This window comes from Plecotus auritus (genome assembly GCF_963455305.1).
Source record: "Plecotus auritus genome assembly, chromosome: 7".
Taxonomy (NCBI): Eukaryota; Metazoa; Chordata; class Mammalia; order Chiroptera; family Vespertilionidae; genus Plecotus; species Plecotus auritus.
The window spans coordinates 94887888-94911557 of record NC_137774.1 but is presented as its reverse complement, the minus strand read 5'-3'; the positions used below and the strand labels follow the sequence as shown (position 1 = coordinate 94911557).

Genomic DNA, 23670 nt, shown 5'->3' with positions numbered 1-23670 from the left:
TGGTGTCTCTGTTCACACCACCCTGGGGAAGTGTGACCTCTTTGGACCTCATAGATGAGGTGAGGGGCTCTACACACCACTGGGTGCTCCCACAGCCCTGTCTCAGTAACAAGGGGACAAAACACACCAGGTCACCTCTGTGGTCCTCACATTAAGCCCTGCACGTGTATTGGCATTGATTTCCCCACCGCCCCCTGGACTGGGCATCTGTTCGTGCTTTACAGGTGAGCAAAGTTAGGTTCTGAGGCAAAGTCACTTGCCCAAGGTACCCAGCCACAAGCTTCCGGCCACATCATAATCTCCCTTGGGTCCCTGAGGCCAGAGGCCAGGCACGAGCTCAGGCTGGAGCCTGGGAGACCCAAGTTCAAATCCCACTCTAGCCAATTAGTAGCTTTACTGAGCCTGCTCACGGTTGTCTTGAGTTTTAAAGGAGACAGGGTATAGAGTGCCCACACATTGCTGGCCTGAACCTGGCCCTGAAAGGCCCATCAGCTCACAGTGCCCAGATCCCTCTCTCCTGGACTGCATTGGTCTGTAGGGCACAGTGGAAGCCTGGAGTTCCTAGGCCACTGAGGCCCCTCGACATTGAGGTAAGTGGGTCTGCTTCTCTCTTCTCCCTACCTGTCTGACTGCCGTATCCAGGTGGGTGTGCAAGCACATCAAGAAGCCCATTCGCTCCACCGTCCTCAGCCTGGACTGGCACCCCAACAACGTGCTCCTGGCCGCAGGCTCCTGCGACTTCAAGTGCCGGTGAGAGGGTGGGACCCTGACATCAATGGGACAGGAATTTGAGGGTGAAGGGGGAGCCCCACACCCTGCCTTCCAGACCAGCTGTAGACCAGCGCTGCTGCCAGGAGGGTGACGTGGGCTCTGTGAGGTTTTACTCTTTCTAGGATCTTCATTGGCTCCTGTCTCCAGCCTGGGGAGTCTTGGCCTCTTCCTACCTCTTAATGTCAACAAGGTTTCTTTCCTAGACCTTCCTCTCCTGCTTCATTAGAATCTGCCACCCCTTCAGTTTCCTGGCTTCTGTCTGAAGGAAAATGAGTGGTGTACTTTTTCACACTAAGGAATAAATGACTGATAAGCTGCCTCATTATCTTAAGACCTGGAATGTAGAGTCCCCAGTAGCCATAGGCTGTTCTTTACTTCTGGGTTCAGCAGCCCTAAGTCTCCCAAGCCTCCAGCTCCCAGCTCCAGGCAGATGACCTGGGTCTCTGAATCTCTACCTGGGAAACAAGGCTCCAGCAGGCTCAGAGGTCCCCTTGGAGGTCCTGGGCATGGGGAGGAGGATACCCTGATGAGGCTCTGTTGGTGGGTTGGGAGCTGTTTTTGTTGGCACCCTGATGTGTCAGGTGACCCCTTGCTGGTTCTGGGATATAGAGGAGGATTAACATGTGTGAGAGCAGCAGTGTGCAAGACAAGGGGCAGGAATGGCTCAAGGTGCAGAGTAGGAGGGAGAAGGGCCATCGTGGGGCTGGCTATGGAGTTGTGGCCAGCATGATGAGGACCAGGACGCCTCCTGGTGGTGTGTCACCAATGGATGGTCCTGGGAGTTCACAGGACTCTGAGCTGGGAGACCTCCTGGCCCTTCTCCATTGCACAAAGATGGCACTGAGGCCCAGACTTGACCACCTGTGCAGATGCAGGTCATAAAAAGCTGGCTCTGGTATCATGAGCTTCTAGCCAATTGCTCTGGCCTTACCAGGCTGGTTTGAGGAAGGGAGTCTCTTTAGACACCCATTCACCTTTTTTTTTTTTCCCTCTGTGGGCAGGATATTCTCAGCCTACATAAAGGAAGTGGAGGAGCGACCAGCACCCACCCCATGGGGCTCCAAGATGCCCTTCGGGGAGCTGATGTTTGAGTCTAGCAGTAGCTGCGGCTGGGTGCACGGTGTCTGCTTTTCAGCCAGTGGCAGCCGCGTGGCCTGGGTCAGCCACGACAGCACGGTGTGCCTGGCTGATGCTGACAAGAAGATGGCGTGAGTACTGGTCACCCAAGGGGAGGACAACAAAGTCATAGAGCAGGAGGGGGCTGGTGGCTGACATCTTTCTCTCACTCAGAGTCACAACACTGGCCTCTGAAACACTGCCACTGCTGGCCGTGACCTTCATCACAGAAAACAGTCTGGTGGCTGCGGTAAGGAAGGAGGGAAGCAGTAGCCAATTAGGTCTCCCCGCGAGCCCAGAGGTGCCCAGGCAGTTATATCCACTTGTTCCCTTCTTCCCTTCCTCCCTCCCTGCTTTCCTTCCCTGCTTCCTCCCTTCCTTTCATCCATCCATCCTTTCGTCCATATATCTGTATTGACTAGAATAGGTTGCATTATTCTGTGGTAACAACAAAAAATTCCCCAACTGCAGGGGCTCGACATAGTAAATACTTATTTCTTGCTCACTTTATATGTCCAGTGTGGGTGTTGTGAGGGGGTTCTGCTCAGTGCAGATGGAGGCTTTGTCACCAGATTGCTCCACCAACGGCCATGGAGGGAGGAGGGGAAGTGGAGATCATGCCCTGGATGGATCTTTACATCTATGCCTATTTTATTGGCAAGTAGAAATGACAGGGTCACACCTCACTCAGAGTGGGTGTGTGTGGGGTGCAGTTCTACCATGTGTCCAAAGGGCACTACTGTTCTTCCCTCCTTCTGCCCACCTCGGTCAAGTCCCTTTTCACCCTCAGCAAACATAATGGGGGTCCTCGAGGGGGATCAAGCCCACTTGGCCTGTTAGGACAGAAGGTCCCTGGGCTCCCAGAGGAGTCCCAGACGAGCTTTTTCATCTAGGCACTGGTTTTACTGGGGTAGGAGCCACCCCTATTTGCTAACCCCCAACATCTGGTCCCTCTACCTGGGCTTGGTCTGGCAGTGTCCGCAAGCTTGCATCAGCTTCCCGGTAGCTGCTCCATCCAAGTCCATCCAGCCTGTGCGGGCAGCCAGACTCATGGACCAATTTCCCCTTGTTGGCATGCCTTGCCTCCAGCCCGTTTCCCTGGGCGGAAAAGGGGGGCGCTACGCCTGCCCTCGGCCTGTGCTCAAATAGCACCCCGCCCCCACCGCAGGGCCACGACTGCTTTCCGGTGCTTTTTACCTACGACTGTGCCGCGGGAACGCTGAGCTTCGGTGGGCGGCTGGACGTGCCCAAACAAAACTCGCAGCGCGGCTTGACAGCCCGCGAGCGCTTCCAGAACCTCGACAAGAAGGCGAGCTCCGAGGGCGGCGTGGCTGGCGGGACGGGCCTAGACTCGCTGCACAAGAACAGCGTCAGGTGAGGGCGGGCCTGGTGGACCTGGGGTGGGGCCGAGGCGGGCCTGGATTCGCTGCGTAAGAAAGGAGGCAGCTCAGGGCGGGGCCAGAGGGGGCAGGATGGGGCCTGGAGTGGGTGGTCATGGGAGCAGTTGATCTGGACTCTCTTTCTAGCAGCTTGGAGGTGTAACCCCAGGTTTTGGGAGCCAGGTAGATCTCTTTAGGTTGCATAATACAATCTGGTGGGGCAAGCAGTCAGCCTCTCAGCATTTGTAGGACCGTGGTTGTGTGAGGACCATCATAGGGGTGGGGCCTGTTTCTCGGCTGGCCAGGCAGTGACCAGCTATGGGCAGGACCACAGCTGAAGCTGGTCTAGTGCTAGAAACTGGTGAACTGGTGGCAGAACCAAAGGTCCAGCAGCAGCCTCTAAGGAAATAGGGTGTGATGAGAAGACCCTCCAAAACTTCCAAATCCGGCCAGCCACAGGTGTGCACCCTGTGGCAAATAAAGAACTTTGGCAAGACTTTCTGACGGAGCCAGTTAAGCCCTCCTGTGGCTGCTAGGTACAGTGTTGTCTTCTGACCAAACACCTTTGTCCCACTTTCAAAGCTCTTCAGAACTAGTTCCTCGACCTGCCAGCCCCATATTTTACTTTATTCTGCCACCCTATTGTCACTACACACATTCCCCAGACACATCCTCCATGCCCTGCCCAGGCCTTTGTATCTTGTTCCAGTTGCCTGGGCTGCCCTTTGCACCTTGCACACTACTGCTATTCCTAAAGCACACTTGTGAGCCCTGTTCTGTGATCACACCGCCTGCCTCCCAGGCTGTCCCTGCGAGCAAACCCCAGGACTTCTCACTGAAGTCAGTACCCCCAAGAGCTCCTGGAGGGCAGGTTGGACTTGAGTCCGGCACAGGCACAGGCACAGGCACAGGCTGGGATCCATAAAGCCCTCATCATCTTTGCAGCCAGATCTCGGTGCTCAGCGGGGGTAAGGCCAAGTGCTCACAGTTCTGCACTACTGGCATGGACGGTGGCATGAGCATCTGGGATGTGAAGGTGAGTCTTAACCCACCAGACTCCCAGGGGTCCTTCATCCCATTTTGCCTGGGCAGCCTCCCTGGATGCCCTGTCTTTCAAGTGGGAGAAAGGCACTTCGTTGGAGTGCGGTAGGGGGGATGAGAGGCAGCCCCTTGACCATTGGGCCTCCGCATGCTGAGGCACCTCCCTTATAGGGCTGGGATTCAAACCAGGTCTGTTGGGCCCCAAAGACCAAGTTTTCTGTCCTCTGCCTGGGGTTGGGGTGGGTAGAATGTCTACAGGACAGCTAAGAACCAGCCTGTTCTGCTCATCTCCTTCCAGAGCTTGGAATCAGCCTTGAAGGACCTCAAGATCAAATGACCTGTGAGGAGAATGTTGGCCTCATCCCAGCTGCTGGGGGAGGGGTCAGGGGAAGCTAAGGCTCGCTTTGCTGAGTATTTCTAACGTTCCCATAGGGGAAAGGGAGGGGAGGGGGTTGGAAGCTTTTCTTACCTATTTGAAGGAACATGTGCCTTTTTCTTAAACAAATACTTTCATTTATTGTAAAAAATGTCCCCAAAGTACTCTGCTGGTCATGAACTGCTTCAAAATGTGGAGGTAATAAAAATACAATTGTAGACATGCTCGCCTGTGTTTGGAAGAGGTTAGTTTTTGCACAGACATAGGTACCTTATTTTTGCTTGCCAGCAAAAATGATCCTTAAACCCAAGAGCCTTCCCCAAAATAGTTCCTTCCCCACTGTAGTCCAGCCTAGGGGGAAGGTGTCTTCTTGTCATTCAGCAGTCAGATTCCTAGACAAGTGATTGCTTATTCCAGGCTGATTCTGGGGTTTAATGTAAATTTAATTACTGTTTGATGTTTTGCAGTTGGTTTCTGGTAAATGCTCATTATTTTTTAAGATCCCCCCCCCATTTTCATTTTATTCAGAGGGTTATGTTTGTTTTTTAATAACATACTTTATAGTTATGCGGCTTTAAAAATCTAGGTAACGAGGGAGTTTCTGTAGGTCAGGATGAGCTGCATATGTTGGCAGCTGTGGTATCCCTCCTCGGGTACCCAAGGCTGTGACCTCCAGTATGGCCAAGCCCAGGGGGTGTGGTAGAGGTCACTGGGAGTTGGGCTCGACCACTAAACCCATCTGACTTCAGGTCAAACTCCCTGCTTGGCACCCAGTCACTGACTTCCCAGGAGGACCATGTGCAAAGAAAGGATGATGCTATTCATGAGGCAGACAGAGCGCCTCTCAGGAGATTGCAGGGGGGCAGGACAGGCACTATGGCGGAGCCTGCAGGCAGCGGTGACTATGCTAAGTCCCAGCATCCCTGCTGCCATCCCACCATAAAGGGTGGTAAGGACTGAATGAGGTAACGCTTGGCAGTCATGCTGGATATCAGCTATTAGGATGCTTCCTCCCTGCACTGAAATCCTAAGGCTGTTACCACCAGGGGGCACCTGAAGGACAGGACAGGGAGGTGCAGTGCTGCTGCCAGCCTGCTGTGGACATGGACAGGGCCCTGGCCACTCTGGCCTAAGACTTCTACTTGGTTAAAGGGAGAAGGGCCAACTCCTGTATCCTGAGGTCTCCAGTTTGGATGCCCAGGGTCCAGTCCCCAAACTCTGCTCAGTGCCAACTGAACCTGTGGGGCAGGCCTGCCTTGAGAGTGACAACATGCCTGCTGGGTGAAAATGGCCCAGGCACAGGGGCCCAAAGATGGATCATGGAACAAGGGTTACGATAATGTCAAGTTTAATCTGCCAAATATACAAGTTGGATTTGTAGAGCATGTTTTGCCTGGGTGCTGCACAGTAAACAGCGGTTTCTTGAAATTATCCATGGGTAGGGTTAAGAACGGGCCCTGGTCAGAAAGGTGGGAATGGGGCAGAGAAGGGCACAGGGGAGGCCATGGGAAGAGCCCTGACCCTCAGAGACCCAGGGGTACAGGCTCCCAGATGACAGCCCCTGAGTGAGCACCCAGGCAACACAGATGGGCTGGTTGTTGCAAACTCACCAGCAGCAGCCCCCAGCACAACCAGCCCCTACTGTGCAATCTACTGGACAATGGACGCTCTTCTTAACCCACCTCCCAGGCACCCCCAACAAAAGTTCTGAATTCTAAAAACAGCAAAAACATTCGAATGGTTACATATGAAATGCTGTCCTGCATCTTTCTGTCTCAAAGATAGCAGCTGCCCCCTCCCCCCAGCCCCCCACCCACCATCCCCCAAACAATTTCCGTGCCAAGATGAAGAGGAGACCCCAGGCTGTGGGGAACTCCTTGTCTTGAGGGGCTGCTGCAGTGGTGACAGGGCACAGGGTGGGCGAGACACAGCAGCAGTCCTGGCCGAATGGCCCAGTTCCCTGGTATCTCCTCCCTCAGGCCTTGTTACTTATTCAGGGAGAGCGACTGCATTCGTTTTCCTGACAAAGTTGCATCATCTTTTGCTAAGAGTAGAAAGGGAAGGAAAGGGTAGTTAAAACAACCCCTCCACATATCCAACCCCACTCCCAGAATCAGAACTGTACGTCTGATAGGCCTCAGAAAACATTTGTGCAAATGGCTCACCAGGCCTGCCTGATGCCTTCCAGTGGGAAAAGGATTTCTGCTGAAGCCACTGAACCCTTCCTGGTGTGCAGACATTCTGAGTTTGGGGCCCACTCCATAAAGACCCACCAACACCCAATCCAGGACTAAAATAGAAACTCTTTTTACACCGCCCCTGGCAAAACCCAGTAATTCCAATCTTCTCCCAGTAGATGCTGAATTCTCTAAAATCAGCAACAACGTTTGGAGTTACACAGGAAGTCCTTTCCTGCTTGGGATTTGGTTAGCAAGAGCCGCTAGCAGGGAGCCGGGATAACCAGATTATCTCCAGTGTGGTAACAATGCCCCTGGATAACTGGTTTCCCATTTCTAGGCCTGTTTCCTTGCTATTTGGTGAGGAGGCAGGATAGCAGGACCCCTAAGGGCTCTCTTGGTCCCACATGTAGAATGCACAAGACATAAGAACATGAGTCAAAATGCTCCTATAAACCAGACCAACTCCCACAGCCAACCTGGCCTACAGGAACCCTCTACCACCTTTGGCACACTGGAGGGAGGATATGGAGAAAGGACACTTGGGCCAGATTTCATCTGAGTCTGCCATGAAATCCAGCCCACCCTGCCCCACCTCCCCAAACCCCTCACACAGACAGTGGTTATCCCAGACAGCTCCCCCAGCCACACAAGGCACCAGACCTTGGTGGGACCTTCCAAACTCGAAGATCTGCACTTGATATATCCCTGAGGCCTCTCTCAGATGCCACAGACAGTGCTCTGCTGAAGTTCAAACCCATATTTAACCCTATGCTGCTGTGGGACCCTCCCAGCACCCTGGTGGGGAGGGATTAGGAACTCCCACTTCCACCTATCAGTGAGAAAGGTGCATACACACAGGGTGGGCCTCTACCAAACAACCTGACCCCACCCCATTTCACAACAAGGACAATGAAGTGCAGGGTTTATGCCCAGAACCAGTCAGGCAGTGCTACAGTGACTCGGGAGTTACCTTTCCTTTCTTCTTCTTTCTTCTTGGCGGCTTCTTCCCGCTGTTTTCGGATAATTGCCAGCCGGGCAAGGTCAGCTTTGGCTTGCTCTGTTTTCCCAGCTAAATGCATTTTCATGTAACGCTCTTTTGCTTTCTGCTTCTCAATTTCTTCTCTGTTTGGATAAAATAGTGTCACAGGGGACATCTCCCCACCATTATCAGCTGAGGTGGATGTGGGAACCAGAAAAATGGCCAAGTACTCAGGCCTAGGCCCAAGTGGTGGAGGGCCCCCTGGCTCCATGTGCCCCTCCCTGATGGACACTCACCAAACAAAACACGCAGAGGGACTAGTCTGGACCTCTGCATGGCAGGCTCAAGGGGTTGGGGGAAGCTCAAGTTATGTACTCAGCCTCCTCAGATGGAAAACACAGGATAAACGGGTAGGCTCAGGGCCTGTGACCTTGGGAAAGCCTTAACACAATATGGACCATGTCTGGCTGGGGTGGTGAGTAGTGGGCAGGGTGTGGCTGACTAGGATCTGAAGTCCACAGTGAGAAAGGAGAACCAAAACCAAGTGAACTGTGTCCACAGAAGATGACCAGGAGGAGGAAGGCAATAGAAACCACATTCTATAAGGGGTGGAGAAAGGAGTGAACCAAATGGCCATGGATGGGAACCAGGCACACTCAATCAGTGCAGCTCAGATGTGCATGAGGCTATCTCCAAGGGGGGTGAGCCCCCATTAATAGGGGTGTGAATATGAGCTGGACTCCCATGGGACAAAGGTGACAGCCACCAACACCATAAGTAGAGAGAGGGGAGGGTCATTAAGTTCCCTTAGAGGATCTTCTTCCCAAGCCTGAGATTTTGAACTGGAATGGGCACCTGTCCCGGTGTGAGATTAGAGTGTCTCATTTACACCAGGTTCTTGGAAGAGCCGATTTTGGAGGTGGCAGAGAAGTCCCGCCTGGCAGGAGGTGGGGGAAGGGAGAGACTGGGCATCCCATAGGACTCATAGCACACAGGGCTGGGGAGTAATGAAAAATAAGGCATGGGGCATGGCCAGAGGGGAGGGAAAAACCCCCAGCAATCAAAGTTGGATGTGCAGATGTCTCATCCAGAAGACTCTGGACAAAACACTTACTAAAAAGATGAGACAGGAATACCTGTCAGCCTACAGTAGGAGGGAGGAGGGGGTCATGGAGGCATCTGGAATGATAAGCAAGGTTGCCTGAAGGCTCTCAGGGCCTCCTCAGTGAAGGCTAAGTGCCAGGCATGGTGCAGGTCTTTATGGCTTTCACTCTGCAACCCAAAAGGCAGGAGCAGCAACAGGATCCCTTTTCACTGGTGAGAAGGAATCTATTGGAGGAGTAGAGTCCATCAAAGCCTCTAATCACACCCAAGCTTGTGGACCTTCCTCATGGGTTTTCATAGACCCCTTCCTCGTGGGATTTTCACAGACCCCTCAAGGAGCCAGCACAGGGAGGTGGATTTAAATCCCAGCAGCCTAGTCAGAAGAAAAGACAGGGCAGCTTTCCCTAACGACCTTCAATCTCTTATAAGGCCCTTGATGTCACCTGGCAGCCATCAAAAGCCAGGTTACTGCTTATGGAAAACTGGCCGTGTGCAGGGCACCTTGGTACTTGACTATGATCCTCACACAATCTATAAGGAAACTATCTGCTGCTCCATTTTCACCTAAGACTTGGAGAGGGCTGGGCAGCCAGTGGATCTCCCTGCACTGTGCTGTCTTCTGGACTCCACAGGCCCCAAATCCCCCCCCTCATCTCATAGCCATAACATTACAGATGGATACAGGCCAGGAATGATGAGATCAGGATAAGGGAAGTGTCCCTGGACTGGGGTGGAATGGAAGCAGGAACTATAGCAAAACCCTCTGTAACCCGGGGGATTAATTCAAGTGCAAAACTCAGGTCTGAATCTGCTCTCCTGTTTCTATTGGTGAATTTTAAAATTCTGCTTTTATGTTTTGTGGAGAAGCTTCTAGAGCAGCGGTCACCAACCTTTCGGACCTTATGGACTACCAGTGGTCTGTGGACCACCAGTTGGCGACCGCTGCTCTAGAGAGCCTTTAGGGAATGAGATGAAACAGAGATCAACACCATAGCTGAAGCCACTGGAGATCTCAGAGCCCAGGAAGCGGGGGCCTCAGTGGAGGTGGGTGCCTCAGCCCCCACAGGTCAGCCCCTGGCCTGTGTGCTCAGGTCACCAGGCCCAGCAGCAGAGGTTACCGTTCTCTCCTTGAAAGCTCCTTGGGCCCATCCAAGTCCAGTTGTGTGACTTTTTTGGTTGTCTGTGCCACTCGGTTGGGGTTCTCGATGTCGATAAGGCCTTCCACACCTTTGCGCTTTTGCTAAGATAGGACAAGAAGCTGGCTGTTGGAGAAGTTTAGGTCCTGCAGAGCCCCTGAAGGCCACTTCCAACATCTCCCAACAGCCCATCTGGATGGGGATAAACTCCTGTTCCACCCCAGCCCACCCCAGATGCTTGGCCCAAAACCTCAGAGGATTGTCTTTACCAGTACCAGCATGGGAGGTACAGGAGAACGAGTGCATATGACTTAGAGCCCAACCTATGCTAAGTTCCAGCAGCCAGGGATTATTATCCCACTTTCAAAGTTGACAAAATGGAGGCACAGGATTAAATAACTTGCCTAAAGCCAACCAATAAGTAGACAATAGATGAGATGTGAACCCAAGCCCAAATCAAAATCGCCCAGCACAGAGCACTCACTACTCCTCCACTTTAAGTTCAGACTCCAAAAGCTGTTTTCCATGGACTCTCACGCCTGACTACAACATACAATGCTGGATCCCCAGAGTACGGTGGGCCAATGATGGTCTCAGGACCAATTCTAATTCCTAGTCATCTAAGCTGATAGGAGGGAAATATGACTTTAGCCATCAGATCACAGCCTATGAGTTTTGAATGCTGGCCCAAGAACCTGGAGCCTGAACCTCCCACATCCCAGAGAAGTTCAAAAAGAAATGAAAGCACAAGTTCTCAATGTAATACATTTGGTCAAAGTATCAGACCCTGCCAACCCCATCTTTCTCTTTAATAAAGTGACCGGAAAGGCAGCTTCTAAACACCAGTCAATCTGACCACTATACAGAGCTGCAGATACCTATATCCAATCTGGCTACATCTATGCACCTCAATTTGGATAACTGATATCACAAACTTAATGTGTCTAAAACAGAACTTAAGATTCACCCCCAACCCATCCTGCTCCTCCCCAGAACCCTAAGCACGGCCTTATTCCTTCTTACCTCAGCCCCCTCACCCAACCCTCAACAAACCTCACTAAGTCTATCTCTAAAATATGGCTTGAATATGCCCACTTTTCTGCACTGCCATTGCCACCACCCTAATATAAACCACAAATTCTTGTCTGGATACCTACCAACATCTCACTGCTTCCCAAACTCAACAGCCCACAATTCACTCTTTGCAGAGCAGCCAAAACAATCTTTTAAAAAGCAAATCTGGTCCTCTCTCTCTCCAACTTCGAGACCTCCACCAGCTGCCCACTGCCCACCTACAGTGAAACCCAAACCCCTTCAAAAGCCATACCAGAGCTGCCCTTGTCAACCTTTCCTCCTTCATCCCTAACCACTCTACCCTTTATCCACCAAGTCACAGTCCCACCAACCTCCTATTTTTTAAACATGATCAGGTGGTTCCACCCCAGGAACTTTGCTTACTAATCTGGCTGCCTCGACTGCTCTGCACGGCCAGTTCCATCTTGTTTGAGATCTCAGTTTAAAAGAAACCTTACCACACACTACTCCCAGTATCCTTGATCACAGTCCATTTTATCTGTAATACTTCTCACTACTTGAAATTACACCGTTCATTTACTTCCCTATTGTCCATACAATCATGTGCCCCTTAACAGTGATACATACTAAAAAATACATCAGTAGGCGATTTCGCCATTGTTCGAACATTAGAGTATGCTTGCATCACCATACATTTCATGAGTAATGCATTATACCACAATGTTACGACGGCTATGATGTCACTAGATGACAGGAAATTTTCAGCTCCATTATAATCTTATGGGACCACCATCATATATGTGGTCTATCTTTGACAAAAACATCGTTATGTAAACCCTTAAGAGCAAGGACTCTGTCTGCATCTACCATTGGGACTGGTGATCAACAGGCACTTGATAAATGTTAGTTGAATGAATGAGTTCAGGTCTCAGGCCCCCACCAAGCTTAGTACCTGGTAATCATCTTCTTCATCCTCACTCTCATCTGAGTCTAGTGATTTCTTCTCCTTTTTGGGGTCACCTGCAGCCCCATCTCCATCTTCTTCTCCTTGTTCCTCTTCTTCCTATTTCAGGAATGGACAACCTACAGAATTAAAAATGCAAAACAAAACCCCAAGACTATCACACACACACACCCCTCCCCCCGCCCCAACTACATCTAAACTGTGGACATTGAGAAGGCTGAGATCAAGGATGACAAGGCTCCTACTCCAAGATCCTGGTCCCCCGGGGGGACCTGGGTCAGAAGCAGCCTATCCACTAGACTCTGCAGCTTGGAAGTCATTCCCACAGTCCAGCAAGCCCCTCACACAGCCATAAAGACCCTGTTCCCCTTCTCCCAGGCTAGGTACCTCATCTCCCAAGGTCAGAAGGACTCAGCTGTGGTGCTAGTACTGTTCAGCTCCTCTTCTGCTTCCTCAGCTGCCAAATCATACTCATTTTTATTGGGCAAGTCCTCCCCTGCTTTCCACTCCCACAATCAGTGGCAGTGATGCCCTGCTACACCAGCTTCCCAAGACAACGCCCTGGCACACCGATTTCCTCCACTTTTCTTGCCTCCCCACCAAAGAGATCCCTTACAAAACCTGTACATATTCTCCAAGGTCATGCTCAGCTGCCAGCCCCCTCACAAGGCAGGCCCTCCTCCTTCCCTGTACCCCGGTCTCTCTACCCTAACCTGACTGTGCTTCCTTCAGCCCTTATGCAGATGAGACTCTAATGGTGTGGTAGGGGACAGGAACAACAACGACAGAAACATACTTTGTTTCCTGTAAGTTGTCTGGAAAAAGCAAAGTAGAGCTAACTACTAAGCTTGCACTGGAGAGGGAAGGGTGGGTAGCACCAGTGAGAGTCACAGAAGAGGTGACATTGAGCAAGGTCTGGGGAACAAATGTTACTTTGCCTGGTAGGGGTATGGGAAGGCAGGGCATCATATTATGCTGGGTTTGGCAAGTAGTCCTGTATGGCTGGAACAGACAAGGGGTGGTGCTGGGAGCTCACCCTAGAGCCTGGCAAAGGGAGAGACCCCTGGAAGTTGGGAACACAGGAACAAGAACAGAGACTCACTAAGGCAACCGTTGCTGACTGAACAAAGTTCTAATTGATCCAATCAGAGGGTGGCCAGCATTGGTTGTTCTGAGACTCATGGCTGCTCCTTGCTGCTCCCCCAGATTCCAGGTGTAGGCTTCTTCCTGAGAATGGATAGTCCTTGCCAGGACTATCTGGGTGCCAGAGGCAGAGCACCACCCTGGGACACAATGTACTCACCCTGGCCTTCTGCTTTTCAGCTTGGAGCTGTGCGTCAATCTCCTCGGGGCTCGTGTATTGCCGTGCCCGGCCTTTGTGGCCTCCCTTTCTCCCTGCAAGAGGATTGGCAATTTAGGAAGACAGGAGGGAAGCGGCTTCCTTGATTGCTGAGCCCCAGAGAGCTGTGTCCTGCTTGAGGCACTCTCATCAGAGATTGAAGACCTCACCTGTTCCTCACCAAACACAACCCAAACCTATACTTCCCCCATCCTCATATATTCAAAGGAAAAAAAGAGGCAACATGTGACCACCTGATGCAGCACTAAACTATGTGCTGGATGCAGGCTCCCACAAACAAGACCTGAGGGGAGGATATGGGGGAGAGCATACTGCATGTAGTGACTGGCTAAGTCACCTGGTCCCTTAGAATCCAAACATAGATAGATGCAATTATGAGAACATGAAACACATCCTTGCAGTCACCACAGTTCTTTTTACTTGCATGTTCTGTGACCTCCATGAACTCATTTGATCCTCAGAACAAACTTATGGTGCAGGAGCCACAACTGGTCCTGTTTTATAGACAAAAAGACTTAAGATCAAAACAGAGTGGTGAAGAGCACAAATGCTGCAATCCAACCCTGGGGTTCAAATCTCAGCTCTACCACTTACTAACTTTATAATTTTGGGCATTTAACTTCTAAGAATCTCGGCTTCTTCATCTGTGTCCCTACCTACCTCATAGGGTTGTCATGAAGATGGATTTAACATATGTAAAGCTGTTGGGACAGTGCCTGGCATGGGATAAGCACTATAAAAATGTTTCTTGTGATTGTCACCTTTTTCTCTAACATATAGTATTGAGGGGAAAGACAAAGCCACCACATAGGTGATTTACCACAGATGCTAGGGAATACAAGGTACTTCATCTAAGTGGTATGATAGAAAGAGAAAACTTAAAACCTATTGGAGAAAACTTTCTTGTACTTGTAGTAAGAAACATAGTTAAAGTTGAAAATAAACCTGACTACCATCTAAGTGTTAAAATATGACTAGCAGGAGAACCAAGATGGCAGTGTAGGTAAACCCTGGTAATCACCGTGTCCCACAACTACATCAAAATTACAACTAAAATACAAAACAACCATCATTCAGAACCACCTGAAATCCAACTGCATGGAAGTCCTACAACTAGAGAAGTAAAGAAGAAAGCGCATTGAGACTGGTAGAAGGGGTGAAGGCGTGGAACAGGCTGGTCTGACACCCACATGTGATATTTCTTTAATTGGGAGGGGTATCTCCAAGGCCTCCCGTGAGAAGCAGGGGGTCCCAGCCCACACCAGACCCCTAGCCCAGGGTTCCAGAGCTGGGAAGGTAAGTCCCTATAACTTCAGGCTGTAAAAACTAGTGGGGGATTATTGCTGAGTGACATGGAGGCTGCTGGAGTCCCAGGTGTTCCCCTTAAAGGGGCTGCACATAAACTTACGGGGTCCCAAATCCTCTAAACTCCAGCACTGGGCAGCGGCTTTGGGGGACCAGGAACATACAGGGAAAAACTGGACTGTCTGGCATGGGGGCAGAAACTTGGGAGCAGCTTTCTCCTAGACAGGGGTGCTTGCAGGGGTCACTGCTCCTGTGCTGGAACCTCCCCCATCGCAGAGCTGACTGGCAGCCATATCTGAGTCTCCATCAGCCTGGAACACACTGTTTGCTCCACCTTGATGATTCCCTGAGACCCTGCCCCATCCAATTTGCAGCCCCCACCCAAGCTGTTTCAGTTGCTTTTCCATATGAATGGCCTGTCAGGGCTCAGGCTCCAAACTTTGCTAAATTCTCTTAAACAAGCAGCAGCTGGGGGCAGCTTACCCCAAACCTATCAATAAAAGGCCCAAGACCCAGCACTAGCACCAGCCTGCCTTGCCTCAGAGCTGGACCTCAGCCTGAGCACTTCCTAGCCCAATACAAATAGCAGCCATCTGCAGATCTCACTGTAGCTCCTGCCAGGTGGCCCCAGCCAGTGACCCGGTGGACAGCTTCAGACCATATCAGATTACAATTCTACACATCCAACAGCGACATACTCAAGGGGCACACTCAGTGAGCATCAAAACCCCACTGAAGGAAGTCCTTCTCCACAGAGGTGTCTCCTGCATAGCAGCTCTTCCATTGCAGATGCAGCTGGTCCTCACAGCCAATTGGCCTGGAGGCCAATTCCCCCCAGGCTCAACTACAACAAGACTGTGCACACAAGGCCACACCTAGAGTGCTCAGCTCAGATGACCGGGGAGGCTGAGACACTGGGCCCTACAGGACACCTACTACACAAGGCCACTCTACCAATTCCAGGAAACATAACAGCTCTACCTAATACATAGAAACAAACACAGGGAAGAAGCCAAAATGGGGAGACAAAGAAACATGTTATAAATGAAAGAAATGAAAGCAAGCAAACTACTGGATACAAGTTCAAAGCAATGGTTATAAGATTACTCAAGGATCTTAATGAGAGCTTTAAGAGACTTAATGAGTTTCAAGGAACTTAGTGAGACTTCCAAGGATCTCAGTGAGAATGTCAAAGACATAAAAAAAAGACCAGTCAGAAATTAAGCATACACTAACCGAAATAAAGAATAATTTACAGGGATTCAACAGGAAAGTAGAGGATTCTGAGAATTCAATCAAGGATTTGGAATATGAGGAAGCAAAAAACACCCAATCAGAAGGGCAAAAAGAAAAAAATAAAATCCCAAAATATGAAGATAGTGTTAAGAAGCCTCTGGGACAACTTCAAGCATACCAACATTCGCATTATGGGGGTGCCAGAAGAAGAGAGAGAGCAAGACACTGAAAACCTATTTGAAGAAATAATGACAGAAAACTTCCCTTACCTGGTGAAAGAAATAGTATACCCAGTCCTATTAATAAAAGCCTATGTAGTTGTGACGCCCTCACGCCATGACGCCCTCACGCTGTAATGAGTGATCACCAGGAGGTTGCGTGTGCAGCGGGTGTGCGTGGGTGGGCAGGGCTGCATGCACATGTAGACAGGCGGGGGCTTGACGCTGTGTGCGCGGGGGTCCTGCAGCTCCACCAGGCATGGAGGTGAGTCCCCTGGCTCCGGCCTATCTCTTTGGGGCAATCCATCGAGGAGGCTCAGATGGGTTGGTGGGGCCTACCTCTTTGGGGTGACCGATCGCGGGGCTCCCACACTGTGAAAGGGCACAGGCCAGGCTGGGGGGACTCCCCTCCAGGGCACGAATTTCGTGCACCGGGCCTCTAGTAAAGGTAATATTAAGAAAGGACATGCTATGAAATTAGTAACAGGATTTAATAATATAGTAATTCATAGTATTCCGTATCATCCTAACTGTAGCATTATAGTTGCTAATACTATAGAACAGGAAATAGGGGCTTCAACATGTGCTTTTGGCAGTCAGAGTTGGAGACCATATAAAGGTATCTTTACTATAAAAGCTATCATGTACACTAGTCACAATAATGTATTACCTCAAGAAGATACTAATGGTTTAACTCAATATTGGGTCAATAGAAAATTTAGTGAGCCTACAGTATTTTGAATGTAAGTTAATGTGATTAGTAAAGGTAGTGACCCTAATGGAGTGTAAAATAAGAAATAGATTCATGCATTAAGTCACTCAGTTTGCCACCCTCAGTAGGTAATAAGAATGGGAACTAGCCCTAACCGGTTTGGCTCAGTGGATAGAGCGTCAGCCTGCGGACTGAAGGGTCCCAGGTTCGATTCCGGTCAAGGGCATATACCTTGGTTGCAGGCACATCCCCAGTAGGGAGTGTGCAAGAGGCAGCTGAATCGATGTTTCTCTCTCATCGATGTTTCTAACTCTCTATACCTCTCCTTTCCTCTCTGTAAAAAAATCAATAAAATATATTAAAAAAAGAAAAAGAAAAAAAGAATGGGAACTAGTGTGGCTTCAAATAAGATGTAAAATAAAATTCTGTAGCTGAAAATGTTATGATCAAGAACATTTGGAGAATATAATAATCCTAATATATACAGAGCCAGGTGCTGTCACGACCAAACGGACGACCGGTCACCATGAAATGCATGGAGCACCTCTCGGACCCCCCTTCCCCCCAAGCCGCTCACCATGAAGGGGGTGGTGGTGGTGGGCGGGACTGGGGACTGTTGAGTGGTGGCGGCGGGCTGCTTCGCAGGGCAGCAGCAAGCTTAGTGGAGCAGTCACTGGGCAGCAGCGAGTTTTGCGGAGCAGTCACAGGGCGAGGGGAGCTTCACGGAGCAGTCGTGGGGCGGGGGAGAGTTTCGCGGAGCAGTGGCTGGGCGGGAGGAGCCTTGTGGAACAGTCGCGGGGCGGGGGGAGTTTTACGGAGCAGTGGCAGGGCGGGAGGAGCCTCACGGAGCAGTGTCGGGGCAGGGGGAGCCTCATGGAGCAGTCGAGGGTCCGCGAGCATTGCAGAGTGTCTCAGGGCAGGGAGCTTCACGTAGCATCGCAGGGTGGCAGAAGCCAGCGAAGGAGGCCAAGCTAGGCCTACAGACCCTAACTACACACGATTTCGTGCACGCTGGGCTTCTAGTATATTAATTTTTTCCCGTTTAAGGTTCTTTGGCCAGGTGAAATTGACTAGCAACAATCATAAGTGGCAACAGTCGGGTGGAGAGTATAAGTAGTGGGGTAGAGAATCAGAAAAGAATACTATTGATAGGTTTACGCTATTATCATTAGGCTGGTTTATTAGGGGTAGACATGTTAGGCTAATTATTAGCCTACTAGAGGCCCGGTGCACGAATTCGTACATGGGTGGGGTCCCTCATCCAGTCCAGATCGGGGCTAGCCAGCGTGGGGGAGGGATGTGGGAGGTTGGCTGTGGGAGTGCACTGACCACCAGGGGGAAGCTCCTACGTTGACCAGTGCACATCATAGCGACCAGTCGGCCAGTCATAACAGTGCTTAGGCTTTTATATATAGAGATATACTGTAAAATTAATTCAGATTACTTTTTGAAAATCATGTATACACTTACAAGTCCAGGAAGCACAGAGTCCCAAACAAGAGGAGCCCAAAGAAGACCACACCAAGACACATCATAGTTAAAATGCCAACCCCTAGTCCAGGTTAGTTGGTTTCAGAGAGGAGGAGGCAGCCTGCGGCCAAGAGCATGGAGGAGGAGACAAAGCTGCGTCCAGAGCCCGGCAGGGTTGGGCCTGGGCTCCGAGGTGCACCAGCTGTGGGGAGGGCTGTGCGGATCCACGCCGTCCTGCCACCACCACCACGGCCTCACAACAGGTCCACCACCTCCAGGGCAGCCTTGATCCATGCTCCCCTTCCCTGCCCCCATAAAAGCAAGGAAAAAAAATGCCAAGCCCTAGCCAGTTTGGCTTAGTGAACAGAGCATCAGCCTGTGGACCGAAGGGTCCCAAGTTCGATTCAGGTCAAGGGCACATATCTTCGTTGCAGGCTCCTCCCTGGCCTGGGCCCTAGTCAGGGCTTGTGCAGGAGGTAACCAATCAAAGTGTTTCTCTCACACTGATATTTCTATCTTTCCCTCTCTCTTCCACTCTCTCTAAAAATCAATGGAAAAATATCCTTGGGTGAGGATTAACAAAAAAATAAAAAATAAAATACCCATTCCTTTAAAAAAAAATAATTAAAATGCCAAGAGCTAAAGACAAATAATCTTAAAAGCAGAAAGGGAAAAGCAGTTAGTTACCTACAAGGGAGTACCCATACGACTGTCAGCTGATTTCTCAACAGAAACTTTGCAGGCCAAAAGGGAGTGGCAAGAAATATTCAAGTGATAAATAGCAAGGACCTATAACTAAGATTACTCTACCCAGAAAAGCTATCATTTAGAAGTGAAGGTCAGATAAACAACTTCACAGACAAGAAAAAGCAAAAGGAGTTCATCACCAAACCAGTACTATATGAAATGTTGAAGGGTATTCATTTTTTGTTTTGTTTTTTAAATATATATTTACTAGAGGCCCGTTGCACGAAAATCGTGCACAGAGTGGGGGGGGCCCTCAGCCCAGCCTGTACCCTCTCACAGTCCAGGACCCCTTGCTTCTTACTGGCTGCCTGCAGCGGAGGCAGGAGAGGGTCCCGCCATGGCCACTGTGCTCACCAGCCATGAGCCCGGCTTCTGGCTGAACGGCACTCCCCCTGTGGGAGCACACTGACCACCAGGGGGCAGGTACTGCATTGAGCATTTGCTCCCTGGTGGTCACTGTGCATCATAGTGACCAGTTGTTCTGCCGTTCAACTGATTTGCATATTAGGGTTTTATTATATAGGATTGATTCAGAGAGAGGAAGGAAGAGGGAGAAACATCAATGATGAGAATCACTGATTGGCTGCCTCCTATATGCCCCACAAAGGGGATCCGCAACCCGGGCATGTGCCCTGATGGGGAATCAAACTGTGACCTCCTGATTCATAGGCTGATGCTCAACCACTGAGCCACGCCAGCCGGGCTGAAGGATATTCTTTAAAAAGAGGAAGAAGACACCCTAGCTGGTTTGGCTCAGTGGATAGAGCATCAGCCTGCAGATTGAAGGGTCCCGGGTTCAATTCTGGTCAAGGGCACATGCCTGGGTTGTGGGCTCGATCCTCACTAGGGGATGTGCAGGAGGCAGCCAATCAATGATTCTCCATCACTGATGTTTCTATCTCTCCCTTCCTCTCTGAAATCAATAAAAATATGTAAAAAAGAGGAAGAAGGAAAAAAATTTAAAACTATGAACAATAAAATGGCAATACACATATATCTAGCAGCAATTGAATCTAAAAATAAAATAAATGAACAAGAAATCTAATGAAAAAAATAAACTAATAATAAAATAGAATCAGAGGCATAGAAACATGGAACAGACTGACGAATCTCAGAGGGAAGGGGGGTGGGAAGAGATTAACCAAAAATTTTACATGCATATATGCATTACCTATGGGACACAGAAAATAGGGTGGTGAAGGCCTGGGGTGGGACAGAAACTGGGTGGAGGGGAGCCAAGGGGGGAAAAAGAGGAACATCTATAATACTCTCAACAATTAAAATTTAAAATTTATATATGATTAGCAATTAAAGTTCATTTAAGAGTATCAGTTTTATAGACTGACCCCTGCTAAAGCCACCAGCCAGTTTTATAGCCCTTCTACTGGCCCCAGAGGATACTGGATTAGCTGTGGCTTTGACCCATCCCCACCTTTCCTGAAAGCTGTAGTCCACCTGATTTCCAGTGAGTCTCTCACTGATAGCAGAGAATCTATATTAGACAGTCGGAGCTGCTCTGGACTCCAGAGACAGCAACAGAGATACTGGCCTCCCTAATTTCCTAGACAGCAGCTGCATAGCCATAATTGGGCTGCTACAAAGTACACCACCCATTTTTAATGACTACCTGGGTTCCCAGGAGTGTCTCAGTCTATGCTCATGAAAGTCCTATTGTGAAAGATCAAGCTTGCCATTATAAGAAACCAACACCCTTTCTTGCCCTCTGAATATTCCAGGCAATAGTAACAACTCAAAATTGGCTACTATAGGCTTCTATCCTGCACACTTGGCTATGGGATGCTGACCTTATTTTGGTCTACAATAACTTTTATCAGCTCTTCATGCCTTTAAAAATGCTTCAGTTTTTAAACGGAAACAAATATTGGTTCTTTGTTCATGAGGAATTTTGATACTTTTAACATTTTCATGTTTTGCTTTGCTTTTGAAGCAAATTAATGTAAAGTAATAAATGTAAATCTGCCCGGCCGGTGTGGCTCAGTGGATCAGCATCAACCTATGAACCAGGAGGTCAGGATTCGATTCCCAGTCAGGGCACATGCCCGGGTTGTGGGCTCGATCTCCAGTAGAGGGCGTGCAGGAGGCAGCCGATCCATGATTCTCTCTCATCATTGATGTTTCTATCTCTCACTCCCTCTCCCTTCGTCTCTGAAAGCAATAAAAATATTAAAAACAAAACAAAAAAAATAAATGTAAATCTTGTTTATACATAAAGTTTTTCACAAGTCAAAAGGCTATGTCATTAAACCAAGAATTCATATTTAGGACTTTCTAATTGTACCCTCCAACCTTGCCTCAAAGTATCTATTAAATGGAACTGCTAGAGCCTGAATTCTGGAGTCAGAAGGGCTCACTTAGCATCCTCCTTGTGCATAACAGGAAACTAAGGAACACAGAGGAGACGTGGCTCTTCCTACCACAGACTAAACCAGCAGATACCTAGGTTTAAATGGATGAAACTCTGTAAAGTCCAATTATCTCTGGAAGTAGAGTCAGGAAGTCATTTAGGTTTGATAAAGTTCCAAGTATATTTTCCTGTGGACTGATACATTTCAATCAACATGACACATGAGCTGCCAACATTAACTGAATATCTGTTCTGTGCCAGGAGCTAGCTAGACACTTCAAGTGCTCTATCATTTTATTACCCCTAATCCCAACTCTCCAATTTTCTTTATCAGCCAGGTGTTCCAGATGAGAACAGTCTGGAAAATTGTAGATATCCTGTCCAAAGCCACTGGATGGGCTTCAAATCGAGAACTATTGACTCTTAGGAAAAAAAGGATGGAGGAGGATGAACAATGTACTGGGAAGCCAGGGATTCTTTACCTTCTTGGCCAAGGAACTGACAAAGTTTACAAATAACAAGTGTTAAAGCTTACTAGGCACATATGCGCACTCCATGGGATTACCTAGTTTAAGCCTCGCATCAATACTATGAGGTAGGTACAATTATAACCCTTATTTGCAAATGAGGAAACCAAGTCACAGGGAGGTTAAGGGACTGGCTCAAAGATACACATCAAACCGCTGCTGAGTAGAGCAATCAAAGCTGAGTCTGCTAGACTCAAGAGAGCATCACCTTATGTCTCATTAGGCAGGCCTCTTTCGCCCAGAGCCCAAGAGGGCCCACGTTTTACAACGAGGCAAGCGGGCCCTGCACAGGCGCTGGACACGGTGACTCAGTCTCCGGCGAGCCTAGAATAGAGAAAGCTCCAGACCCGCGCCCCACCCCCTGCCCCCCCCCCGCCCCGGGGAGAAGCGCGCCCTAGGTCTGGCCTTCTGCGTCGGCGAGGAACCGGAGCCTCCGAGTCTCCGCAGACCCCCGAGGGAGTGGTTTGAGGCCACTATGGTTCTCAGTCTCCCCATCGGGACAATTCGGCGTCGAGGCCTACGCCTGGCCCTCAGCCGGCACGGACATCCTCTCTCTGCGCCGCCCTCTGAGACGCCCGAGGGCTGGGGCAGCGGGAGCCAGACTGAGATAGCCCCTCGAGGCCCACGGGGCTCACGCGCCCGCTCCTCACCTCCTTTAGGCATCGCGGCTCTGGCAGCTGCTGCGGGGGCGGCGGCGGCGGCGGCGGCGCCTCACACTGACACCGGAACCGGAAATGCCTCGGGCACGACTTCTTCCGCCCAGCACAGTCCCCTCTGCGCGCTGCCGCCGCCGCCGTCTCCAAGAGAACTGGTTATCTCAGGGAATCAGCTGCAGGGAGCTGGACTGTCCCGCGCGCCGCCTGAGTTCAGGCTCGTCCGCATACTGCCGGGCAACAGTGCCCCCACTCTCCCCGCCTGGAGAGACGCGTGAGTCGGCTGGCCAACCCTCGGAAAGTGAGAGCAAAAAAGCAGCGGTAGGTCTGGTTTTCTTTACAGGCAGGGCTTTGGGCACCTAAGATGACGCAATATTTGCGCCAGGTGGGGCGGGGCTCCGCGAGGACCTCATCCTGAAGTGATAATCTGGGAAGCGGAAGCGGACGGGACAGAAGCGACGACTACTACGCGGCAGACTGCTGTTATATCCCTCTGTCTTTTGCATCTCTTTGGGAGCCAGAGCTCGGCTAACTGACAGCACTAGAGGTGGGTGTTTTTCTCTGTTCTCGAGTATCTTGGTAAAGATGGGCCAGGGATTGGAGGTCTGCACTGGCCTAGAGGGCGTTCTGAGCGGCTGGACTGGGACGGGTTCGGGCCCCTGGAGATGGGGGTGAGTTACGGAGAGGAGGTGGCGCCTCGCTCTTTCTACAGAGGGGATGGGAGATTTGGGGGTTCTCTTGTTTCCACCCCCCCCCCCCCACACACACACACTCATACGCTGTTTTCTCTGCCAAGAACGTGTTTTGTTTTTTGGGTCTTTTTTTTTTGTAAAAAAAATCTGTTCGTTCTTGTAAGCCCGGTTCAGATGCTGTCTTCTCTATGAACCTTTCCTCCAACTCTAGTTGTATCGTCTTCCCTCCTTTCTTCCGAAAGTCTTTCCACTTGCCGCCTCTGCCGAGCGCTACTACTTCTCTTATACCTCCCGACACCTCTTC

The 23670-nt window shown here is 50.2% G+C and overlaps 3 protein-coding genes across 6 annotated transcripts in view; 2 read left to right on the top strand and 1 right to left on the bottom strand.

Moving 5' to 3' along the window:
- Window positions 1–4911, top strand: part of ARPC1B (actin related protein 2/3 complex subunit 1B) — a 12622-nt gene extending 7711 nt beyond the window's left edge. For both annotated transcript variants that reach the window (XM_080679256.1, XM_080679257.1), the window contains exons 5-10: window positions 643–750; window positions 1773–1979; window positions 2062–2137; window positions 3056–3261; window positions 4212–4302; window positions 4606–4911. In XM_080679256.1, the coding sequence (XP_080535382.1) occupies window positions 643–750; window positions 1773–1979; window positions 2062–2137; window positions 3056–3261; window positions 4212–4302; window positions 4606–4644 (727 nt within the window). In that variant the 3' untranslated portion in view covers window positions 4645–4911. The remainder of the gene's footprint in view (window positions 1–642; window positions 751–1772; window positions 1980–2061; window positions 2138–3055; window positions 3262–4211; window positions 4303–4605) is intronic.
- PDAP1 (PDGFA associated protein 1) lies at window positions 4806–22808 on the bottom strand. 2 transcript variants are annotated; one of them, XR_013961144.1, is made up of 7 exons: window positions 22672–22808; window positions 13385–13476; window positions 12070–12180; window positions 10065–10186; window positions 7834–7985; window positions 6338–6727; window positions 6017–6076 (listed from the first exon to the last, which is right to left on the bottom strand). XR_013961144.1 is itself a non-coding variant. In XM_080679266.1 (6 exons), exons 1-6 carry the CDS (start codon window positions 22682–22684, stop codon window positions 6669–6671), a joined length of 549 nt encoding a protein of 182 aa, XP_080535392.1. In that variant the 5' UTR covers window positions 22685–22808; the 3' UTR covers window positions 4806–6668. The 2 variants fall into 2 exon arrangements, 1 of the variants encoding a protein (XP_080535392.1); XM_080679266.1 differs by having other exon boundaries at window positions 4806–6727.
- BUD31 (BUD31 homolog) overlaps window positions 22794–23670 on the top strand; it is a 12410-nt gene continuing 11533 nt past the window's right edge. The window contains exon 1 of one of the 2 annotated variants that reach the window (XM_080679267.1): window positions 22794–23221. The gene's annotated coding sequence lies outside the window, so the exon portion shown is untranslated. The remainder of the gene's footprint in view (window positions 23222–23670) is intronic. The other variant, XM_080679268.1, reaches the window with a different exon arrangement.

Excerpts from the sequence above, each read along its gene's own strand:
- PDAP1 (XM_080679266.1), bottom strand. Across the intron at positions 12,181-13,384 it reads CTGAAAAGCAGAAGGCCAGG|GAAGAAGAGGAACAAGGAGA; the intron begins GTGAGTACATTG and ends TTCCTGAAATAG. Across the intron at positions 6,728-7,833 it reads GAAAGAAGAAGAAAGGAAAG|CAAAAGATGATGCAACTTTG; the intron begins GTAACTCCCGAG and ends TTCTACTCTTAG.